The sequence below is a fragment of the Polyodon spathula genome, chromosome 1 (assembly GCF_017654505.1).
Source record: "Polyodon spathula isolate WHYD16114869_AA chromosome 1, ASM1765450v1, whole genome shotgun sequence".
Classification (NCBI taxonomy): domain Eukaryota; kingdom Metazoa; phylum Chordata; class Actinopteri; order Acipenseriformes; family Polyodontidae; genus Polyodon; species Polyodon spathula.
This window is the reverse complement of record NC_054534.1, coordinates 46,928,323-46,952,446: the sequence shown is the minus strand read 5'-3', so window position 1 is coordinate 46,952,446 and position 24,124 is coordinate 46,928,323. Positions and strand designations below refer to the sequence as shown.

Sequence of the window (24,124 nt, the reverse complement as noted above, 5' to 3'; positions counted from 1 at the left end):
GACACAGTAAAACCTGCTTATATAAGAACTGCTTAAGGAGACATTTTAAATGTGGTCTTTTTATATCAAAGTCACTTAGAGTAAGTAGTGGGTTTCCGAAACATGTAGCGTTACACCTGTAATTTGTTAACATCCTGACAAGTTTTTACATGTTTAAATTTAAAGTCTCTGAAAGGTATTTTCAAGATGTCTGCTTAGTGCACTCGAGTTTGACATCAGAGGCGTGTCCTCTCTCTGATCACTGCTGGGGGGCATATTTACCCGTATTCCTGAAGAGACACACCCCAATAAATCTCTATCTCTCTCTCTCTCTCTCTCTCACTCTCTCTCTGCATAGAGATTTAAAAAAACAATGCACTTTTATTATGTGTACATCCGCAGTGTTTATAAAGTCCCAAATGACAAAACATTTTATTTGCATTCATGAATTCGTTTTAGGCTTTACTTGTTAAAAAATAAACTGCACGTTTCCATTGCAAACAGCATCTCATAAGTAGAGGGTGGAGTACAAGCTGATACTGTGGATGGTCTGGGCGGGGTTTCAGATGAAACTGAGGAAGGAAGCGGCACAGCTGCAATGGAGGCTGGAGTCAGATTTTAGTTGTGGATGAAGTTGAACTCCACTGCTTTCTATTTTGCAGTATTGGAGTCAGTTTAGCAGACTGCTTTCAGATCGATGTCCGGTTACACTAGGACATTATTTCCCTTGATACCAGCCCGGCTTCTGAAAGCAGGTGCACGGCTGTACCTGTCAAGCAGTGTATATCGAGACTGACTTTGTTGCTTAATAGGCACCATTTTGCAGAGGAAATGTATTTCCACCAGTTCACGGGAGCACCAGTAGGGTCTAGTGTTCAGGATTTGCAGAGGAGCTATGAGTGGGTGCAGGTAAAAGGCTGTTAGATTGAGAGGGCAGTTTGACAAATAGTAGCATTCTGGCCTGTCTGTGCTGGCCCGCGCATTTGTTTGTGTGTGTGTGTGTGTGTGTGTGTGTGTGTGTGTGTGTGTGTGTGTATATGATTGCACACTACAATGTACTGCCTCCCCTTCCATGATAAAATGGCCTGCGCCTAACTTCAAAAGAAAGGGGTTGTTAAATGTTTGAAGTCAGGAAAATTAACCTACACTAACTGTCATCGCAGTCTTAATTATGATTAAGGATACAATTTCGTCACAGAGGTCACAGAAATTGTGAAAGTTGTGAATTTTAACAAAAGTCTGAAAAAAGTCAAAAAACAAAACTTTGCTGTGATCTTGAAGCTGTGTATATATTTCTGGCTTGCCGTCTGTGAAAATGTTCTTTTGTGACCAGAGAGTATGTTTTGAAACTATGACTGCTTCACCTCCCTGTGACTAGTATCACGGTTTTAGTTGTGTACATGGGTGACTGGTATTCCTTGGGCTGCATCTTTTGGAACATGATTTTGGTAATTGGTCTGTACAATTTGTTCTATAACATTTTTTTTTCCTGTTTGGATGCCATGTGAGTTTTTTTGTTTTTGTTTGTTTGTTTTTTTACAAGCAGCGCTGTCCACTGATTGTTTCTGTTAGAACCTCTGTCCTCCCGTTAATGGCATGCATATGTTATGTGATCAAGCTAAAGAGCTTTCATTTGGCAAAATTAAACTAAACCGTCTGTATTGACTCACTACCAACACACGTGGAATGTGCTGGTAGTCTTACACAAGTAAATTTTTTAGCATAACAAGCTGGGTTAAATAAATAAATCATTCATTCAGACGAAGAACAGTATGTGCATTCCAAACAGTTTTGAGATATTCAATCTTTTATTTCAAGGTCTTTAGAAAAAAAATCCAAAGTTCCACAATTTTACAATAATCATTTTGTAGGACTTCAGTTTCCCATAGAGAGATATATTTTCATATAGTATGTAGGTTTTAAAATATAAAGTGTGGGACACAGTACATGTCCAGTTTTACTTGCGATAAGTGGAAAAACCGTTTATGTTGTATATTCCTTAACTATGGAACAAGAGACAAGCACACGTGTGATAAAGTATAAATTACGTCTTTTAATGGTGCAACAACCATATATATCGGAACAACGACAACAAAAGCAAAACTCCACAATCACATGATTACAGTAAAGTTTATTAGAATATTTAAAATGTGAGATGATGCACGTTATTAGTATAGCTTTTTTTAGTAATCAGTAAGTAACAACTCACGTGCAGAAAATACTACTATGCAGATGATTGAAAAAAGTTGTGAATTGAAATAAAAAAGTTTAGAAAACCTAATGTATGTGCTATTTTTGAAAGATGAATAAAAACAGCACTAATTATATCCACATAATCGTAGGCCATTTTAATGTTTTCAAAGGTAAAAACAGGTTTCTCAGTTTGGAGGTCTGGAGACTGGGTAGGCCAGGTCATTAGATTGAGTTGTTCTTCACTTTCCTTCTTCGCCAGATAGTTCTTGCACACGTTTGAGGTGTGTTTCTGGTCATTATCTTGCTGAAGAATGAAGGACTGCCCAACTAGCCGTAATCCTGATGGAATGGCATGCCACTGAAGTATGCTATGATAGCCATGCTGCTTGAGTTTGCCACGGACTTGGTAAAGATCATCAACTCTGTCACCAGCAAAGGAACCCCAGACCATGACACTGCCTCCTCCATGCTTGACAGTGAGAACCACACATGCAGAACTCATGCGCTCACAAATACTCGGCGGTTGGACCCAAATATTTCAAATTTTGACTCACCAGTCCATAAGACCGACTTCCACTCCTTAAACATCCAGTTTCTGTGTTTTTTGTTTCCAGGCAAGTCTCTTCCTCTTATTCTGCACTCTTAAAAATGGTCTCTTCCAGTTAGGCCAGCTTCACGCAATCTCCTCTGAACAGTTGATGTTGAAATATCTGTACTTTTAGTAGCATTTAGCTGAGCTTGTATTTCAGGGGCAGATAGTCGCCGGTTTCGCAGACTTGTGACTCAAATTAACTTTTTCTCTGATTCCGAGGTCACCCTTGGCCTGCCTGACCTTTTTCGGTCCTCATGAGTGCCAGTTTCTTCAAATCGTTTGATGGTCTTGTCCACAGCAGTTACAGACACTTGCACAGTTCTTCGATTTGTCTTAAAGATTGACCTTCATTTCTTGAAATAATTACAGACTGTCATTTTTCTTTGCTTAACTGAGCATATTTTGCCATTTTCTGCTCCCTTACATTCAGGAATGACAAACTTGTGCCTAGTCTACCTATATTTATAGTAATCATGGACCCTCACCTGTTAATAATTGGTGACAAAAGGTTCATTAGGTATCATGCTAGTTAACTCGGAAAACATCTAACAAAGACACTTTTATACTTAAGCCAGTGTTCTAACACCGTGTTATACACATTTCAGACTTTTAACTGACTTGGGCTTCAGACTGAAATCCCTTTGCTTTGGGTGACCATTTCATTGAAATTGACAAGATTTACATTTTCATTTAAAAATTTAATTTTTGAATGCAGTTCACTTATGATTATCAACTTAGATAAGTACATGTATCATATAATTAAATATTAAGTGTTTATAGACAAGGTTATACAGTTAAAAGCGTAGATAATCATGAAAAACCTGGTTTCAAGCAGTTGTACTCAAACTTTTGACTGGTACTGTGTATATATGTATATATATGTGTGTGTGTAACAGATGTTGGACGCGCACAGATAAATAGGAACACAGTTTATTTCAGTCTGTTTTGCTACATGGTGTGAAAGTCGATATCATACAGTATTCTATTAAAAAAAAAAAAATGTTACATTGTTGTGAAAGGACCTTTAAGTTTTGAACTCTAATGTAACATTTAAACTTGTCAGCAGTCAAAAGCAATAGTATTTATAGTGTTGGTTCTGGTGTACTATTGTATGTTGATGTAGCTAAACCTACATTATTTGGTGGCCTTTTCGTGACCTTTCCTTTCGTGAATTCTTGGCTTTTTTCTGCAACTCCTTTTTTAAGTATTAACTTAAGCGTTTTTGTTGAACTAGAAAATCCTTTGTCTGGAGCAAAAAATAAACTTCAGGGAGTTAAAAATGCTTATTACTTTTTATAAATAAAGGAAGACATGTATGTTTATTTAAAGTAAAACAACAATCATTCATTAGTATGTCTTCAGTTTTGCAAAATATTTGTTTGCAATGTAATACAAATTATCTCTAATCTCTGTCCCAGGATCCATGTCTGTCAGATAATTTTTCAAAAATGGTTTAAATTAGGCATAAATAAAGAAAGTTATGTTCCAAGTGTCCTTTCATTACTTTATGTGATCTTTCTGTAACACATAACTTAGGCTCTTTTTTTCATTTAAAACTTGTAAAAATGTTCCAGATCTTTGTGGAGACTTTGGACACCCCTTCAAAACTGTGACTTAAACACTTTAAACCTTCCTTATTTCAACACTGGAGATCTGAGAAAGTTTTTTCAAAAAGAAATAAACAGAAATAGTGGAGTTTGTCCTCTACAAACAAATATTTGGGTCATCTTTTATTCTTTTTGAGTTTCACTGAACATTGAGTCCATCAACAGGCCTTCTACAAACTGAACAATATCTCTTTGGCGAGTTACGTTTAACCATGTTAACTTTGAGCATCAAGTTGTCTTTTATACCATTTCGACCGTCTCTGCAAAGTAATGCCTTTCAGCTATGAGGATTTCGTAGTCTGAAATTCTTATCGCGAGATTAGATGTTAACACCCTCACATGATCAGTGACGAGATAAAAATCATCTGATATGTGGTAAAGTAACATTAGTACATATAGTATAGCTACAGATTAGAAACAAAATCAGTGATTTGTGCAGATTCTGACAATATGGAGCAGCTGTGCTTGCGAGCTTCAGGCTAGGCTGTGCAGGTGAAAGTTTGACCACTGCGTTTAAATAGTCATTTTCACTCCTCGCACAAATCATACAAAAAGGTAGGTAAACCCAAGAATAGAGTAAAACTAAACTGCTCATTAGAACGCTAAGAACCATGGCTTGTTTATATTTAAAAAGTAAAACTTTTCCAGATGTCCAAAATATCCCCAGATTACTGTACTAGTTTAGTACCATCCTCTGTACTAACCACAGGATCATTCTTAGTTAGTGCGCTCCTTTTAGTTAAATTGACCCGTTTACTATTTTGGTTGTTGCTTTGATTTAAATATCCTTACTCTTGTAATTTTACACTCTAGGAACATTTGCTGCTTGTGAAAAATGTCAAAAGGACATAGATTTGAAAAGTGGGCATCTGGATGAGAAAGACTAAGATGCACAAAAAAAAAATGCTGAAATCAGCGGAAGATACTAAACAGAGCAAGCTTTCTTTTTGTAAACTTACTCAATCTTCAACAGAAATATTTAGATTTGCCAACTTCCTCACTTTCTCCTCCTAGTAAAATAGGTCTCTGGTACCAGCTTGTAGGTAACAGCCCTGCTTACAGTCATGATCTAAACAGTGCTTTCAATGATGAGATCACTCCAGTGCAAACCATGCTACTTGCAAGCTGCACAGATGCTGTAGCTGTTCAGTCTGCTGCTGATGCATCTGATGTACAATTCGAAAGGGAAGAGAAAACTCAGTCGGGTGTTGCAATTGACAATGATACTGAAATTGACATGGTCAGTGAAGCCAGAAAAGCAGAAAGTAGTTATTTTCTGTCACGTCTGTTTGCTCCACCCCAGAAGCATGCTTCAGTTGTGGAAGAATTATATTCAGCCAAATTGTAAAATTCTTCCCTTTGACCCAGTGAAGACATTCTATAGGAAGTAAAAGACAGTTCCCAAAAAATTTTAATAAAGTGGATCGCTTACTCCCAGAATGACAACAAACTTTTCTGCAATGTTTGCATGGCATGCTCTGATAATGAGGATTCACCATTTGTAACAGGTGGAGTCACTGTTTCAGTTAAGAGTGTTTATGTGAAAACAGAAAAGCATGAGATTTCAGGTTGCCATTCAAGAGCTGTTGCTGGATGTCTGGCTGCTAAAAATGAGAAAAACATAGAAGTGAAATTAATGAAGAATTGGCAGACCTACATCAACAGCAAGTAAAAGAAAGAAGACTTTCTGAGCAGAATCATTGAAGCAGTTCTGTAAATTGGAAGACAAGATGTAGGGTATAGAGCCCATCATGGAGAAGAGGCTTACACACTTTAAGATACAGAAACAAAACATGGTCATTTAAGCATTTGAAGATGGGCATAACCACAAGAAATCCATGCATGGAAAAGTTGGATCAGGTCAAGGATCACTTGTGACATTCCTGTCCAAGACCACATTTAACAATATACTGAATATTATCTGTCAGGTTATTCAGGAGTCAATTGCTGGAGAAATAAAATAAGCTGGTTACAATAGCCTAATGGTAGATTCATCACAGGAGTTACTGATCAGCAATCAGTGGGTCAGATGTGTCAAGGACACTGCTGTGAAGGAACAATTGCTTAGGTTTTTGCCTGTTACTACTACTTCAAAGTCTCAAGACTTAAACAACTTAAGGTAGAATTAGAAAACTTTTGCTGTTACTGAAAAAAAAAAAAGTCAGTTAAGCCTTTGACGGTGCAGCAAACATGAGCAAAACAAAAATGGACTTCAGAAACTAATGAAGGATGAGGCTCCCAATTCAATTTTTACTCACTGCTGTAGTCATGTTCTTAATTTGGCTTTAACCCAGGCTGCTAGTGCCTCTGCAACTGCTGCAAGTCTGTTTGGGTTGAAAGGTTAGCAACTTTCTCTTCAGACTCTTACAATCAGATGAATGTGTGGAAGAAAACACTGAAGGAATCAGGTGCTGTTGGTAATGAGAGTCTGCTTCGATTACAGAAGATAGGGAAAACAAGATGGTAGGCACGAGAATATGCCCTCGTGCATGTTTTTAATGGCTCTGCTCCCCCTGCTTCTGAAAGAAAACGATTTGGAAGAACCATAAAGGCACTGATGGTAATAAAAAATGGTATTGAGCAATTTGATGCCAAAACCAGAGCTGAAGCAAATTTCTTGATTAACAATTTGATTAATTCAATGTGATTCTTACTGGTTTTGTCTTCCTGAAACTGTTCTCACTGAGCTCAAGTGCTGCAGATTACCTTCAGTCTTCAAGACTTGACTACTTGCAAGCATGGCACCTGTTGTCAAGTTTGAAAAACAACTTAATGAACTCTGAATGAGATTGGAGCTGTGTATTCTCAGGCAAAAGAGTTTGGGGGTTTGAGGGATAAAGAAATGTTTAAGTATTCCGAAAGTGAATTGCAAGAAGTGCAATGGGCTACATCTCTCCCTGAGAGAAGAAGCCAAAGCAAGAAGTGTTTGCCGGGTGAGACTGCTCCAGATGAAAGAGCATCTGTTGGAGACAGCAAAAAACTGTATCAGCTTGAAGTATACTAAGTTATATTCAACAAGGCTGTTGCTACACTTGAGAACAGGTTTATGACACATACAGACTTGATGAAGAATTCCTGTGTTAGATCCCAAAAATTATAAGAAACTTTTGGAGCCAGGTTTTGTATTTCAGCCTGCAGTCTGGAAGCTATTGCCACCATGGCTAATGTTGATGCTCAAGATCTGAGGAATGATTTGCTTGCTTTTGCTGGCGGTTATGGCTCTATAGCAGAAATCTGTATAGACAAAGCAAAGCATACAAAAGGTGATAATGTAACACTGTCAGAGTTAAGAGGTACCGACTCTGAACCAGATGAGAACACTGATGAGCATAACTCACTACACTGCAGTTACATCAGAAAGTCATTGTGGAAAATACATTTCATGTGCATATGTTGCTGCACACTCGTTTGCAACCCATTCTGCAAGTTATGGATCTTTAGTCTGTGCACTGAAACTTCTTTTCTGTGTTGAGGGATGACCGTCTTGAGGCTCTTATGCTTCTGAACATAGAAAAAGAGGTTCAGCTCACATGATGATTTCCATTACATGAGAGTAGATGTTGAACTTCATGATGATTTGAACTCGGCTCTCGCCAAGATAAGCACCAACTAAGACGTAGCTTTGCAGTAACCTAATGTGATCCATTTGCATCCCCATCCATTTGCGTTGTTTTCCATCTGATGATGTAGATATTCCTCTGTCTGGTGTTGATGGCTGAAGTGTAATGCTGGCTCCAGGGATCAGCTCATTTTGCCTCCCCAGTGCATCAGCACACACAACGGCTGCAATGTTAGCTCCGGGAATCAACCCAGTGCGGTCTTCCCAGCGCATCAGCATGACAGCCGTCTGGATTGAGCTAAGTAGGGTACATCTCTGGGGTCTTCAAGTGGGCACCTTCCATGCTTGGTGTTTCATTGACTAGCCCATGACACCTCAAGAGGGCTCAACAGTGATTCTGGCGTCCCAGCATCACCCCCCACTCAGTTCAGCCCAGCTTACTTACCTGTACATCAGCGTTGCTTTCTTTCGATTGTGCTTGAGATCCCTATTATCAAACGCCTGCAATCTTCATCACAAGAAATGAAACGTTTGCTCAAGTCAGCGGCAGCAGTAGTCAGAGAAGTGAGTACATTATTTATTAGGCTTCAAGCCAAAGGCTGGGAAGCCTATTGTTATTAAGATTTTTTTTTTTTTTTCCCCAAAACTTCTGCTGCTTTGAAGCTGTGTGACTGATCAGGTTTTGACTTGGCAGATAACAAGCTGGATACATTGGCTGTCAGATGCTGAAAATTTTTTGCTGCTGTGTCCTTGCAATTGGCGCTGTGACACATTTTGTGATAAAACCTTTCGAAATCTTCTTGGGAACCGGTGAAGTGATTGATCTGAAACTTGGCATATATCATCAGCTTCCAAACCTGCATCAAGTTTGCAAAGCAGAAGTTTCTGTGATAAATTTTTATGTCAAAATGGCTGCCTCAAATCAAAACGCGCCCCTAACAACAAACCGCTGCTGTTTGAAACCAGTTTGTCCAAAAAACTCCAAACTTGGTAGTTATCATCCCAGTAACAATGTGATACAAATATGTGAAAATGGTGATGTTTTATAAAACCCAAGGTGGCCATCAGTAATACGTTTACATTTGAAATTTAAACCTGCATCAGTTGACAAACTATTTACTTGACTAACTCCAAACCCCACGAGCATCTTCCCTGACACTGTATCAATATAACTGAATTTTAAAAAATTGTGTTGACCGGAAACAAAAATGGCCATTTGACGCATTTTTCTAGAAACTTTTCGAAATCATCTTCTTGGGAACCGGTGAAGTGATTGATCTGACACTTGGCATATATCATCAGCATCCAAACACGCATCAAGTTCGCAAAGCAGAAGTTTCTGCGATAAATTTTAATGTCAAAATGGCTGCCACAAACTTTAACAAAACGCGTCCTTAACAGCAAACTGCTGCTGTTTGAACACCGTTTGACCAACAAACTCCAAACTTGGTAGTTATTGTCCCAGTAACAGTGGAATACAAATATGTCAAAATGGTTATGTTTTATAAAACAAGATGGCCGCCAGGTGTACGTTTACATCCGAAATTTAAAATTGCCTCAGTTGACAAAAACGGTTTACTTGACTAACTCGAAACGTCACAAGCATCACCCTTGAAACTGTAGCAATACAACTGACTTTTAAGAAACTGGTGTTAAACCGAAATGGCCATGAGACGCATTTCTTCTTGAAACCTCCCAAAATGTTCTTCTTTGCCACTGTTGAAGTGATTGATCTGACACTTGGCAGATATTATCAGCATCCAAACCTGCTTGCAAAGCAGAAGCTGCTGTGATACAATTCAATAGTAAAAGGGCTGCCACAAATTTCACCGAAACACGGCATTAACAGACTGCTTTCATTTGAAAACCGTCAGACCAACAGACTCCAAACTTGGTAGGCATCGTTCCGGTGACAGCGGAATACAAATATGTTAAAATGGTTATGTTTCGTGAAACAATATGGCTGCCACTCCTACATATTCTTCTTTTATTTAAAACTGCTTCAGTTTAAAAATGGTTCACTTGATTAACTCCAAACTTGAAAACCATCGTGCCTGTGTTGGTAAAACTTACATTTTCAAAAATGGCATTTGTGAGTTAAACAAGGTGGCCACCTGATACATTTTTGGAAAAAACTTTCAAAATCTTGTTTTGTGGAACTGTTGAAGTTGCTGATTTTAAACTTTGCATATTGAGATCTAAACAAGCTTAGATGGGTACTGATACAGGGGCTTGGGAAAACCGTAAAACTGCCTGGCAGTTCTAGTTGTTGTTGTTGTTATCTAAATTAAAAGTTTGTTCATGATAGAAAAGATATTTCTAACTCTAACTGTTGGCAACAAGTATTGGTGTGTTGTGTAATCATAAGCAAAACATTTTCTATAACATTTTATGCATTATGCTTTACAGTGGTAGTTGTGAACTATTTCTGTGGTTTTAATTTCTATGATTGTCTAGAGATGATTTCAGAAAAGTGGCCTGTACTTGTACACTAGCATCCTGGCCTGTGACCCAGCCAATCTGCCCCTGTCCATACGCTATGCTGAATGCGGTTCCTGTCGTAATACGTTGAGAGGATGAAAAGTTGGAAGCAGTCTGAACAATTTTTTTGTCTGCTATGAAGCGAAGTCCCGTGGTCAAGCCCAGTCTAAGTAGCGGCTGTCCAAGTGGATAGCAGACACGGGCAGGTCTGCCTATTAACTGGCCAACTTGTGAGACCCGTCACACAAAATAAATGTTAATTGAGTGGTCCATTGAAGCGCATCACTGTTAGCCTGGCCAGGTATTAAAAATTTGTGTCTAAGAATAAAAAAAAAATAGTTTAAATGTATGTTTGCCGTTTCCCTTTTAAGTACTGTTTTTAGGAAACGTTGCCCCTTTAAATATGTTGGAGGATCTAGGCCTTTTTAAACCCTGCACTAAAGGGGCATTCACACAAATGTGGTTCAGCAGTAGCAATTGTTTTCAATGAAGACGGTCACACATGGCGGCAGAGGGAAGTGGCAAACAGAGCGGCGAGCAGGAGATAAAATATTTTCAACTTTCGCCATGCCGCGCCGTGACGTAAACTACCAGCAGCCAATCGGGAAAGTAGGAGGATCCTTTGCAAGGAAGAAGTAAAAGTAAATAAATAAATAAATACAATGGTTCTGATTTTCCAGAGTTGTATAATACAACATTATGTAGGTTTGAAATCTGCCTTCATCAAACCGGAGCTCCTGTATCAGCCGTACCTTTTTCCTTTCTTGAGGCTGTCATGGACCCACAACGATCTGTCATTTTGTTTCTTTATCCGGTAGAGCAAAATTTGATATGATGGGATGGTGGTAGTTGCATTTTTTAATCATATGTTCAGGTTCACTAAAAAAAAGTATTCAGGTTTGCTGTGGGATATTTGAAAAGTGTTCAGGTTTGTTAAGTAGGTTGTGCTTTCTTAACTCCATTAAGTTAGAAAGTTCAATACGTTTGACTAGCTTTTGTTTTGTTAGTACAGTTTTAAAACAATTTTCTTCTATGAAGCATCTTTTTGTTGACACTGATATTTACCTTGCCATTTATCTGGAACAAGCCATTGTTTTTTCTAAAGCTGCATCCACACTGGACAGCGATGTGAGTGAAGTTGCCGAATGTCAATCCACACCACACACGACTTAGAAACGATCCAAAAAACTGGAAATAAATACATGACCCCGCCCATGCATTCCTATTGGACATGCTAGAGATGGGCTGTCCCATTACAAAACAGGTCTTGTTTTGATAAAAGGTTACCACCCTGACCTCCGGCAACTCTGTTGTAAAATAAAGGTTGGACTTGTAAAATCGATAAATCAGAGTTATTGAACATTCCTATATATCCAACAGTTTGATTGTTATCATTAGTAGTAGTCTGATTTGCAGCCCGGTACAAGCCCAGTCAGAAGACAACTGGACAACAGTAGTATAGTTGAACTGATATTTTCAACAACATTATTTTATTGTTATACATTTATATATACAACTTACTGCAATCTCAGTTGTGTTTCTTTACAAATTCCTGATTTGATCCTAAAGTGCAACATTATTATTATTGTTATTATTGTTATTATTGTTATTGTTAATACTACTACTAATAATAATAATAATAATAATAATAATAAAGATGATGATTATGTAGTGCTCAACAACAACAGTGTATACTGTAATAATATGACATTGTTGTTAAGCACTACATAATCACCCTCTTCATTATTAATATTACTATTAAAATCTTTGTTGTTATGTGCAGGTCACCACTTAAATTTATTCTTTACTTTTATTTGTTTTTGCCTTTTAAAACAGTCCAGGGAACTTGACAGGAAGTGCTTTATAAATGTGGCTCCTAAGCTTGAAAACTGTGTATGAGCTTGGTAATGTTGGGATGTGTCACACAGAATACAAACGGGTTGCTGGCTTTGTTTTACAGCATGTAGAATAGTAGAACCTCAATAATATTTTTGTTTGGTGAATCTCCACAAAACTTCGCTTTCTGCATATGTAAAGACATAAGAAAGTAAAGTTTGCAAACGAGAGGAGGCCATTCGGCCCATCTAGCTCGTTTGGTTGTTAGTAGCTTATTGATCGGCGAATCTCATCAAGCAGCTTCTTGAAGGATCCCAGGGTGTCAGCTTCAACAACATTACTGGGGAGTTGATTCCAGACCCTCACAATTCTCTATGTAAAAAAGTGCCTACTATTTTCTGTTCTGAATGCCTCTTTGTCTAATCTCCATTTGTGACCCCTGGTCCTTTGTTTCTTTTTTCAGGTCGAAAAAGTCCCTTGGGTCGACACTGTCAATACCTTTTCAGAGCTCGCAAAATTGCTAGCCCGACGTTCCGGGACAAACAAAAAAATCTATCAGACGTCGTCTTTTTTCTGGCTGCTTGCCCGACATGCAATCCGATTTTTTACTCTATAACAAGATAGCGTTCTGTGCTTTAATAAAACAGTGGTTTCTCAAGCGAGATTTCGCTCACAGATCACCCTGGTAAAACACGTTTAGAGGGATCAAAGTTTTTCATTGACAATGCTTGAGTGACACCCCTGACAATGCAAGCAATCCTATCTAGTCAGTGCACTGGTATATGTCACATGACTGTGTCTGATCAGTCTACGAAGAGTGAAATGAACACTAAGACAGCCAAAGTATATACTTTTATATTGAAAGCTATGATTTTTTAAACAAAGTTAGACTGGAATTACAAGCTACTGTACTCTGCTCACCATGATTCACATATGTTATCTTGTTGTTACCTTTATTAAATCGTTAACGTTACTTCCCAACCCAGTAAAACTGACTCAGATTTAGCACGTAGCATGTTGACATCGCTTTCTTCATTTCTTTAATGTGGTTAATGAAATGTACCGGTAATTTTATTTTGAATGTATGGTGCTTGCTTGTAACTTATTGTACTGAGTGTAGCAGCAGTCTCGGGTCCAAACCGTCAGCCGAGTGTAGATTTACTATTTACATCCTCGCTATGTGGCCATAATTGTACGATTAAGTACTGATTTAAAAAAAAAAAAAAAAACTGCTGCTGATGTAGGCTCGTACAGCTCTATGCAACCGACACAGCAAAGCAACACTTGATTTCTAATTTTTTTTTTTTTTTTTTTTTGCAATTGAAACTAAACAAACTTTGATGCACGTTAAAAAAAAGCCCACCCCCCCAAGCCCCCGCCCCCGCCGCCAACCAAACATGTACTGTGTTCTCCAATGAATAGGATATAGATAGAATACTGGATGCAGCGTGCCACAAATAGGTACTGTACTTGTAATTCTACTTTTATTCACAATCTCGTTGCTATTATTATTATTATTATTATTATTATTATTATTATTAGTGCTAGTAGTGACAAATACTGCAATAATAAAAAAAATCAAGAATAAAACAGTACTAATATTAATAATTTAGCTAATGCCTTTATCCAAGGTGACTTCCTTAACTTATATTGTTAGTTTTGGATTGTCCTTTTACTATAGCGAACAAAAGGCTTTGGACCCAAACGGGGTTGTTATAGTGAGGGTGTACTTAATTTAGTATTTGATTAATATGCTTACATGCTTAATGCACGAGACTTGCACATTTTAATAGCTAGTGTGTGCACGTTTGTTATTTCATTTTTGTTATTTTTCACCACCCATAGTGTTCAGTATTTAACAGAGGGTGTAAAGAAGTTTGGATCAGAATCCAATATCAACCCTTACAAAAAAGTAACATACTGCAAGTATACTAGTGCCAGAATTGTCTGGTTTTAGTATACTATTGGTACCATTATACTATCCTCGTTTGGCACAAGTATGCTTGCAGTATACAACTTTGTATTTTCTTTTTGTAAGTAATGCAGCATAGTTCTCAAATATTGGACATTTCTTTTGGTAAGAACCATTACCAAAATTTTGCGAGCCCTGCTTTCAGAATTTTGAATGCTTGAATCAGGTCGCCGCGTAGTCTTCTTTGTTCAAGACTGAATAGATTCAATTGTTTTAGCCTGTCTGCATATGAAATGCCTTTTAAACACGGAATAATTCTTTGCACTTTTTCTAGAGCAGCAATATCCTTTTTGTAGCGAGATGACCAGAACTGAACATAGTATTCAAGATGAGGTCTTACTAATGCATTGTAAAGTTTTAACATTACTTCCCTTGATTTAAATTCAACACATTTTACTAAATATATATAAACATTTTGTTGTCCTTTCTTAAAGCTTCCCCACATTGTCTAGATGAGGATATTTCTGAGTCAACATAAACTCCTAGATCTTTTAAATATTAAAGATGAGGTCTTACTAATGCATTATACAGTTTTAACATTACTTCCCTTGATTTAAATTAAACTCTTTTCACAACATATCCGAGCATCTTGTTGGCCTTTTTTTTTTTTTTTTTATAGCTTCACCGCATTGTCTAGATGAAGACATTTCTGAGTCAACAAAAACTCATAGGTATTTTTCATAGATTCCTTCTTCAAAACCAAATAAACGTGGTCTATGGTATGGGTAGAATTGTACACAGTTTTTTTGTTTTGTTTTTATTCACAGTTTTAAAGTTGTGGATGAACATACGAAATATAATACAGTGTGTCCCTTTCTTAAAGTAATATAGCTTTCATTTCTGTTTGTACAGGATCATCTTCAGTTTCATACAATATTAATACATAAATAAAAAATCAGATGGTTTAATAATTGTATTTATAAGCATAGGCATACAATGTACCTGTTTATACCACATTTCCCCCCCAAAGTAGCCGCCTTTGACACATTTGGGGCTACCCCGAGAATAATTTAAACTCAAGTTGGTAATTCAAAGTAGTCTCACATTGACATAAAGGAATTTATATATTTATGTACAGTATTTATTTATTTTATTTATGTATTAATATAGTGTACAATTCTAGCCGTAAACCATGTTTATTTTGTTTTCATCCCTTCATGTAAAAACGAGGGGGGGGGACACGTGTAGCCTAATAAATACATTGCCGATCTATGATTTTAAATCAAATTATTAGACTACTTAGACATGCAAACAGAGTTTCTTTAGAGTTGTCATGCCTTTCTAATACAGTTTGGCATATGTACTTCACTAGTGCCAGCATGCGTGGCTTTTTGTATTGTGTGCACTGTTCTAGTGTTTTATTGCCAAATCCTGCAGCAATGCTTTTAAATGGATGAAAACTAAACGAAAATAAAAATGTAATTATCAGGTATTGAAATTGTACCCTTAACAGCTACAGTACAGGGGTTGGAGGTGTAGGTCTCAACAAGTTACAGAGCAATAGTATGACTAATATTGCCATAAGAAAAATAATATTGCTGTCTGAAATCTCTTGACTTAAATGTTTAACCTTTGTATTGTCTTTCTCTTGTGTCTTGTAAAGTTAAGCTTGTAGTTTGTTTGTGCTAATAGTATGTTCTCTTTGCAGCCCTCCCGTTAGGCGTCAGCGGGGGAGGAGGGATCGGATGCCACGACACAACTCAATCAGCCAGGACGAGAACTACCACCACCTCACGTATGGACAGCAGCCGAGTATGGAGGAGCCTCGCGCCTTCCACCCCCCCAACGTCTCCCCGCGCCTGCTGCACCCTGCTGCACACCCCCCGCAGCCGAACACAGTCATGGTGGACATCCACGAGCAGGTAGGAGACAATGTGCTGAACACACTGTAATAGTGCTGTAAAGAATCATGGAATTAGTATATACAGGTGAAACATCTTGTTTTAAATATGGAATCCTCACCAGAAACCCTTCCAAATTCAGTGTTTTTTTTTTTTTTCTTTCAGATTCATCAGGGCACAGTTCCAGTCTCTTATACGGTCACCACAGTAGCCCCACATGGGATTCCACTTTGCACAGGCCAGCACATCCCAGCATGCAATACACAGCAGGTGCCAGGATGTTCGGTGGTATTCAGTGGACAGCACTACCCTGTGTGCAGTGTGCCTCCTCCAGTGAGTCATTTTTCTAACACTTTTTGCTCAGTGAGTGGCTTTATGATCCAGAGAGATTGCAGCCCCTAGGGGAGGAATTACAGGTTTACAAAGACGCATTAAAAAGCCTGTCAGTGCGTTTACATGGCACTTCAAATCCGATTAGAAATTCTGCCATGTAAACTCTGCAATCAGATTTGGGAATCGAATTTCTCTCTGTAATCCGATTCCAGGTAATCGGATTTGTGGACGTGGGTTACCCCATTCAAATCCTTTTCAAGACCGACCTCGCTGCCTTATAAACGTGGTGATCGGATTACAATATTAGCGCATGAGCGGTTGTGTGTTTGGGTTGATGAGCATGATGTCTCGTCAGAAGGAAGCAGATTACTACTGGAGTGACGAGCAAATGTTTTTTTGTTTTTTTTTTACACATATATATATAAAATGTCTCGACGAGTTGAATGGGGTCTCTGACACACAGGTGTATGTCCTTTGGACTCATAAATGGCTTTTCAAATGACACTCGTGTCATACGGAAATTCTCTCTCCAATCTGCATCTGTACATTTCTTAAGTACAGTTATGTACCACCAGCTCTACGTAACAAAATTGGGGTGTAATCGTCAGTCTGGCCCTGTCTGTCTTGCTCTAGAGCTAAATGCTGACCGAAAAGTATGAGTATCCAAGGTTCAATTTCGCATTAATGTTTAATTGCATCAACATAGTCAATGTTGAAATGCATATTAGGAATAACGTGTAATCGATCTGCATCCTGACTGGAAAGAAGCTCTGAAGTAGAGAGGCGAATAGCTGTCACCTCGGAGGGTTATCTGTGGTGGCTTGATGGTGGCTGTGCACCTGCAGGGTTTAAAAACGTCATCAGTAAGCAGAGAAATCTGATTACATCAATGCCATGTATACCGAGAGAACTATTGCATTGGCTTAGCCAACTGCCATGTAAACTGTATTCTGATCGCGAAATCAGATTCTGTGGAATCCGACTACTGGAAAATCTGATTACTTCATAACATGTAAACGTAGTGACTGAATACCTTATCCAGCATAACAGAAAGCTAGAAATGGTTAGCCAATGTTAATTATTCCATCTAGGTGTTTATCAAGATCCATCCAGATTATTTGTATTAGAATATCATGTTTATTGCATTGTGTTGCTTTGTGGCAGAACTTATTATAAAAATTCCAAAATATCTCTGCGATAAAACTGAAGTCATTGCGATATGAAGGTTAGTTAACCTGCCCTACATCTGCTGCACGCCAAAGGCGTTATCTGACTAGAAACTGGTTTGTCACAGATAACTACTGTAATACAGTGTTTCACCAGCAGGTGTCACACGCTGGAGCTTGTGAATACCAAAAGTGCAAAGTTTACTGTCATTTTTATACTGTTTTGCAAGATTGTGGTTACAGCTTGAATATCCTGAATGCTACAGTATATCAATAAGTTAAGCAATGCCTTTGCTGAAGAGGTAGATGCTACAGCTACAGCTGAAATGCAAAGTTATGGTGATATTATATATATGAACCATAGAGGCTGAGACAGTGGGTGCTTTGCTTTGCTGGTGACACAGAACTAGCACTGTGACCCCATCCTGCATTAAAAAAAGTATGACATTTATTGCCTCTAGAATATTTTTAATGGTTTTCCTCGTCTAAATTGTTTCAGGAAATATGGAAAACATACACATGTATTTTTTGCAAATATTTTTAATACAATAGTATTGTTCGTGACAAGCATGTGAAGATGGTTTTATCTTTTCCTAGCTATTGGGTTAAATAGAAGCTAAGGTGAATTTAATTAAACAAAGCAAGCTTCATAAACACAATGCTTATCGGCCGTTTGTTTAAAATAGCTGAAGCAACATTCAAACCGAACTGCTGATCAGCTGTTGGAAATATCAACAAAGAGTGCAAAGTACCGTGACAGAGATATTAAGAAAGCAGAAGCAGGGGGGCAGGGACTTCCAGAGTTAAGAAAGAAGCCATCAGTTGCAGGTTACTGTACATTTACCGTTTTGTTTTGTATTTTTATTTTTTTAAATAGCTTTGTGTGCAGGTGGCTTATAGCAAACAGCATAACAACATTGTGTATTTGTGCCTAATTAATCTCTTTTACATTTGCTTAATTTTAAAGCAAAAAAATGTTCCCATGTTTAAAGCAGTTTGCGTGTTGTTTTTGTTAACTAACCTATGTTATGAATGTGTAAATGCTTTTTCTATAGATGTTCGCAAATCCGACTTCCACATATCCACCTATACCCCAGTCCACAGAGATCAGTTATGTGACGTTGTTGTGTATCATTTTTTCCATGCATGAAGGACACCTGTTTCAGTCACAGTTGCTTTTCAGTTAAAAATATTGAAACAATGTAAAACAATGGGATTTACAACATAGTAAAGGTGCTTTCTTCACTGTGTTAACAGTTTTAAATGCACTGCTCTTACGCTCATTACGGTACTCTTGAATGCACTGCGCAGTCAACTTATCCCTCCAGGAAAGAAAAAGAAAGCAGAAAACAAACTGGTAAAAACTCCTACTTTATTTCATGTACATTTATAATCATGACACAGTAAAATCAGAACTCACTGATGCTACAGATGTTATTTTTTGTGGTTTTTTTCCATCTTTTTCTTATCTTTACTTGCAGTGCTTTTATGTGTTTTTTCATTATTTAATTGAATAATTATTGGTAATTATGGTAATTAATGGTAATTATTAATAAAACCAAAAGCATGTTGTTGTTATTATTGTTGCAAAAACGGAATCCCAGGATAAAAAAATTTAAAAAATCAATCCTTAACTCCTGAGGTTGGGAAGTGTCTGGAATCGGATTCCCTACTCCAGACCTATGGAGTTTGTTCATATCGTACCGTGAGTGCTCATCAACAAGCGTTAATTGTCTTACAGCTGACTACCATGAACAGAATACTGCACTAAACACTTTAACATGTCAGCATTTTGCTAAAAGTCATTTTTGACTGCCAGATATAAATATCCCTTTTCTACTTTCAACAAATTAGCTCTTGGAAATATTCACTTCAAAACAATATGCTTATTCTGGCTAGGTTCGATACTGCACAAGACACACATATCCCTGCTCAAGTGTTCAACGATAAAATTTGAGTTTAATTTAAAAACTAAAATCAGTTTTCTCCAACTGTCTGCATTTGTTTGAAGAAATGCATGACTTTTGTTGACAATTGCTTTTTTAAATTTTGTTATTCAAAAGCATAACCTATTTTTGGGCATAACATTTTTAGTTGCTGCATTTGCACAGTTGTTAACTAATAACATTTTATTTTGTTAGTTAACAGCATTTTTCAATTTACATTACTTAATCTATTAATTAGAAAAGACCATTATTTTTTCCTGTTTTCATAGGTATATTATGACTATGGGTCTACTTAAATCACTAAGAATTTGCATATTTTTCCCGGGTAGGTTATGGAATAAAATTAGGATTTCTTGGACCTGTTTAAACATTAAATACACCTAAGTAGATAATATTTCAGAGCACTATAAAAGCCTAAAAATAGTGATACTTGCTTCCTTACGAAAACAGAGTTCTGTCATTTGTTAAAGGCAAGCATACTGTTGCTGCCGATGTTCTCTGTCTCTGTGCTGTGAAGACTTGCCCATACACTGTACATTGAGTCAAAAGAAAGAAACCATGCCTATTCAGGTCTGCAATTCTGACTGCGTTAAAAGAATAAGAAGCAGGCTGTTTGAAGCAAAGTGACTATAGCAGCTTCTGTCTCTCTTCCTGGGCGGAGGAGAGTGAGAACTCTCTGAGCTAGAGGACGGGGAGGAGGACCTAGAGGAGCGTAGGCTGTTAGTCCTGCTACTACCCCTAGAGAGTCACTTCCTAGCTCCTGGTGTAACAGGGAGCAGGGACTCTCTTAACAGCACTGCAGGGGACGAATTTTGTTTTTTTTCCAGCCAGCTTTTCAAGCCACAGAGACACTGCCAATGTTAAGGGCTTTCTAGCTACACTGCTGTGATTTGGACAGAGCCTTTTCAACCTGAATCTATTCAGCGTCTTTTGCCATTGCTGTGTCTGCTTTAATGTCACTGCCAATGAAGGCTGCTAGATTTTTCGAATTAGCAGGTGATCTTTAGCACCTGTCTGCTTAACAGTGCATGCTTCCAGTTGCCAGTGACTCTTTCAGCTCTTCACCTGCATGGCACTTCTCTTGGTACCAGAGCCATTGTCACATGGTATAAGTTAGCGTTTGCCTTTTTGAGCCTTTCTATGCATTCGCGAATCTTAGAGCTTAAAGGCAAGGTTCTCGTTTCTGATACAGTATGTCAACACATACAAATTATACATGTATTTATTTATCTTTCGATGTATACTTTGTACGAAGAAAACCTAAGAATAAACAAAGACAAAGAAATCTGCGGCGATTACAAATTTAAAATGACAACTCTGGTGAGAGTTTGCCATGTCTTTGTAAACTGGGAATTAAACTTAACACCTATTAAATAATAGCTAATATGTCTTATTAGAAGCTGTTATTACATTTAATGTAATTGAAAAATAAATTTAACACAACAGTTATTTCTACTTGTCATAACCCATATACAAAATAATGCACGTATTGTATTTATTTATTTTACCACATATAATGTAGCTTTTAATAAAGATCCCGTCAACATTTTTAAGAGTACTGCACTAAAACTCGTTTTGTGGGAAGTGTAGAATGAGTGGAAATAACACATATTTCAATCATCGTTATTACATTTGTAGTCTAATGTAATGCAGCATTATTGCATAGTCTGCTACTGATGTTAGGTTGCTGTGAAGTTTTGATGTAAGAAGAGGAGAGCGATGAAGAGACACAGATAGATACAGACGCTTGTAATAAAATCTGTTGTGCTCGGATCTTTGTGTTCCAATAAATGTCCAACTTCTTCATGACGCCCGAGCCAGAAGATGATCACGTTTCTGAAGTATAACTACAAAAAACAACGTTAACACTCATAAGAACACGCACTTTACACATGCTATAAATAAATATTACTATTTCGCCAAACATACCAGAAAGCATTTTGGGATATTGGGGGATACTGAAAAATATTCAGTGTGTTATTACAGCGTCCACACTTCTGATAAACAGCACTACATGATGCGTTCTAATTTAGAACTGGACTCGAGATTAACTCCTGATGTGGTCACGAGTACAGTATTAAACGCTGCATAGTGTAGATGCTAACCGTATTTAGCACTTTTAAGCTGGTTTAAAGGCAACTAATACGGTTTAAAGGCATAGTGTGGACAGAGCCTTAGACACACTGATTTACCTGACATTGTTAATTTATAATGCCCCTAACGTTAATAACAATGTAGTATAATCCTTTCAGATAGGATATTTTTACACATCCGATGGACACCTGGAATCAACTTTGTTTTTATTTTAATAGTATATATCCTGTTAAGGTTTCTATACTAGTATTACAGGTAGCCTGTAGTTTTTGTAAATTGTTTCTTAATATACCCCACTAGCAGAGATCGTTGGAATACCACCTAAAATGAGCATCTAGTTAACTTCAGTGAATACAGTTATACTGTTATACTGCATTCTTTCTCCTCTTCAGCAAGGAATCTTCATATTTTGAGCAAGTCAGTGGTGTGTAAATTGCTACTACTGCTACTACTTTTATAACTTGTCTATTTTTTCCTCTCTCTTTCAGATGCTACAGGCATGCTCAGTCCAGCACTTGCCAGTCCCTTATGCATTCCCTCCCATCCTCTCAAGCGATCCCTTTCTAATACACCCGCCCCACCTCTCTCATCACCCTCCGCACTTGCCTCCTCCGGGTCAGTTTGTACCTTTCCAGGCTCAGCAGTCACGATCGGTAAGTTTTATTTATTTATTTATTTATTTCTGTTCAGATGTTTATATAGAGACTTGCATTAGAGTTCACTATCTGCACACAGCAACCCCTCCCCTCCATAATGTTTCATAACAAAGTTCCCAAACATAGGCATGCGGTAGGATTTTTTCATTGTGGTATAATGTGTAATTTGTTCAGAAGCATGCAAGTTGCTTCAGGGTAGTATAACCAGAGTGCATCTGTTCTACCCTTGAAAAACAACTAAAAGAGGAAGCATGCGTGTTTCCATGTAAGGCTGTGTAAGAATTAAAACGGCACAGGAAAGCAGCATGAGTTAGTAACAGCATTGTGCTATTCTTTACTGTTGTATGTAGTGATGATAACGTGATTTTAGAAATCAGTGTAAAAGCTGGATTAATGTAGAGTAAAAAAACTGCAGTGTTTTAGATCCTACACAGTTTATATCATTAACTTAGACCCCATGATGGAACGTTTGGGGTATTAGTATCCCCCATGTGATTCATAAATAAAAAGTGGATAAGATTCTAATAAAGACTAACAACTGCCATTTTTTTTCAAATCCAGTCTTCTGAGATTTTCTGTTATCAGCAAGAACATAGTACTCTACATTGCAAGATGAATCATAACAGTTGACCTCATGCATTGCAGTGTGACACATTTACCACCAGTCATCGGAGAACCTATTCAGCCAATAAATCGTTACACCTTAGCAATCATTGACAGTGAGGACGATTCACCTTTAACAGACTTTCTGTTTTGCATGTTCTAATTAATCTAGTAAAGTTTCCCTTAAGCATTATGTTTAAAATATGAAGTGCAGTATTAGCTGAGTCAAGAGTAACAATTTCCTGTAGATAGTCTGCTAAGGTTTTACATCATTTTATTTTCCTCCTCTCGCTCCACAGCCATTGCAGAGGATAGAGAACGAAGTAGAGCTGCTGGGAGATCACCTTTCTGTGGGCGGGGGTTTCCCCTACCCCCCTTCAGTGCACCCCACCGCCCTGCCTCCCTCCGCACCCCTTCAATTCCTCTCACATGATCCCCTCCACCAGGAGCTCTTCGGAGTAGTAAGTGTTTTGCAGGGGGAAGTGTTTCATCACCCAAATATAATGCCACCTAGTGAAATAAAAACATTTTCTTCGTCGGTTTCATATTGATGGTTTTATCTTATTTGTATATTAATAAATTCAAGATCAGTCTGTCAGAGCAACAGTATGAATGATATGATACTTTGTATAACTAAATATTATGGGCCTCATTCACTAAACAGCGGTAACATGTTTTGCATGCAGTAAGCCCCTTTACTGCGTGCATTGTACAGCTGGTGTATTCACTAACCAGTACTAAGTACTGCATTTGAGTCATTTAAATTTAATGAATAATGTTAATGGGTGGAAATGTATGCAAATCACACCATAAAATACCGTGATGGAGGTATATGATAAGCAAACCATATTCAGTTAAGGTCGCTGACTTTACTAGGTGCCTCAGTGTGTGTTAGAAGTACCGCTTATTGAAACCAGGCAGTGTCACAGAAGCAGCAGAAGAGTTGCACAGGAGAGCAAGAGGAGGAGTCAGGGAGAGAGTATTTCAGACCAGGCAAACGTTACTAGGGCTATGTGAGGAGCAGGTAATTACTAGATACAGATTGAACACAGAGATCATACTAGCCTTATATTCAGCACCCCGGAAAATTCACATTGTCGCGAATTTCACAGAAATCATGCATTTGACTGCCTACTGTAATAAATATGCATTTTATTTTCCTTACAGTTTTTTACATTACCCTTCACCTCCCCTCTTCATGTCATACATTTATCAAGTAGAAGCAGCACTACAGTAGCTGTACACGGTCAGGTGTCAATGCCATGC

At 37.8% G+C, this 24,124-nt stretch overlaps 1 protein-coding gene across 4 annotated transcripts in view; it reads left to right on the top strand.

Annotated features, from left to right (window-relative positions):
• Positions 1 to 24,124, top strand: part of LOC121319356 (E3 ubiquitin-protein ligase RNF38) — a 147,293-nt gene that overhangs the window by 101,552 nt on the left and 21,617 nt on the right. For all 4 annotated transcript variants that reach the window (XM_041256716.1, XM_041256734.1, XM_041256742.1 and 1 more), the window contains 4 exons: positions 15,868 to 16,081; positions 16,226 to 16,393; positions 22,088 to 22,252; positions 23,158 to 23,319. In XM_041256716.1, the coding sequence (XP_041112650.1) occupies positions 15,868 to 16,081; positions 16,226 to 16,393; positions 22,088 to 22,252; positions 23,158 to 23,319 (709 nt within the window). The remainder of the gene's footprint in view (positions 1 to 15,867; positions 16,082 to 16,225; positions 16,394 to 22,087; positions 22,253 to 23,157; positions 23,320 to 24,124) is intronic.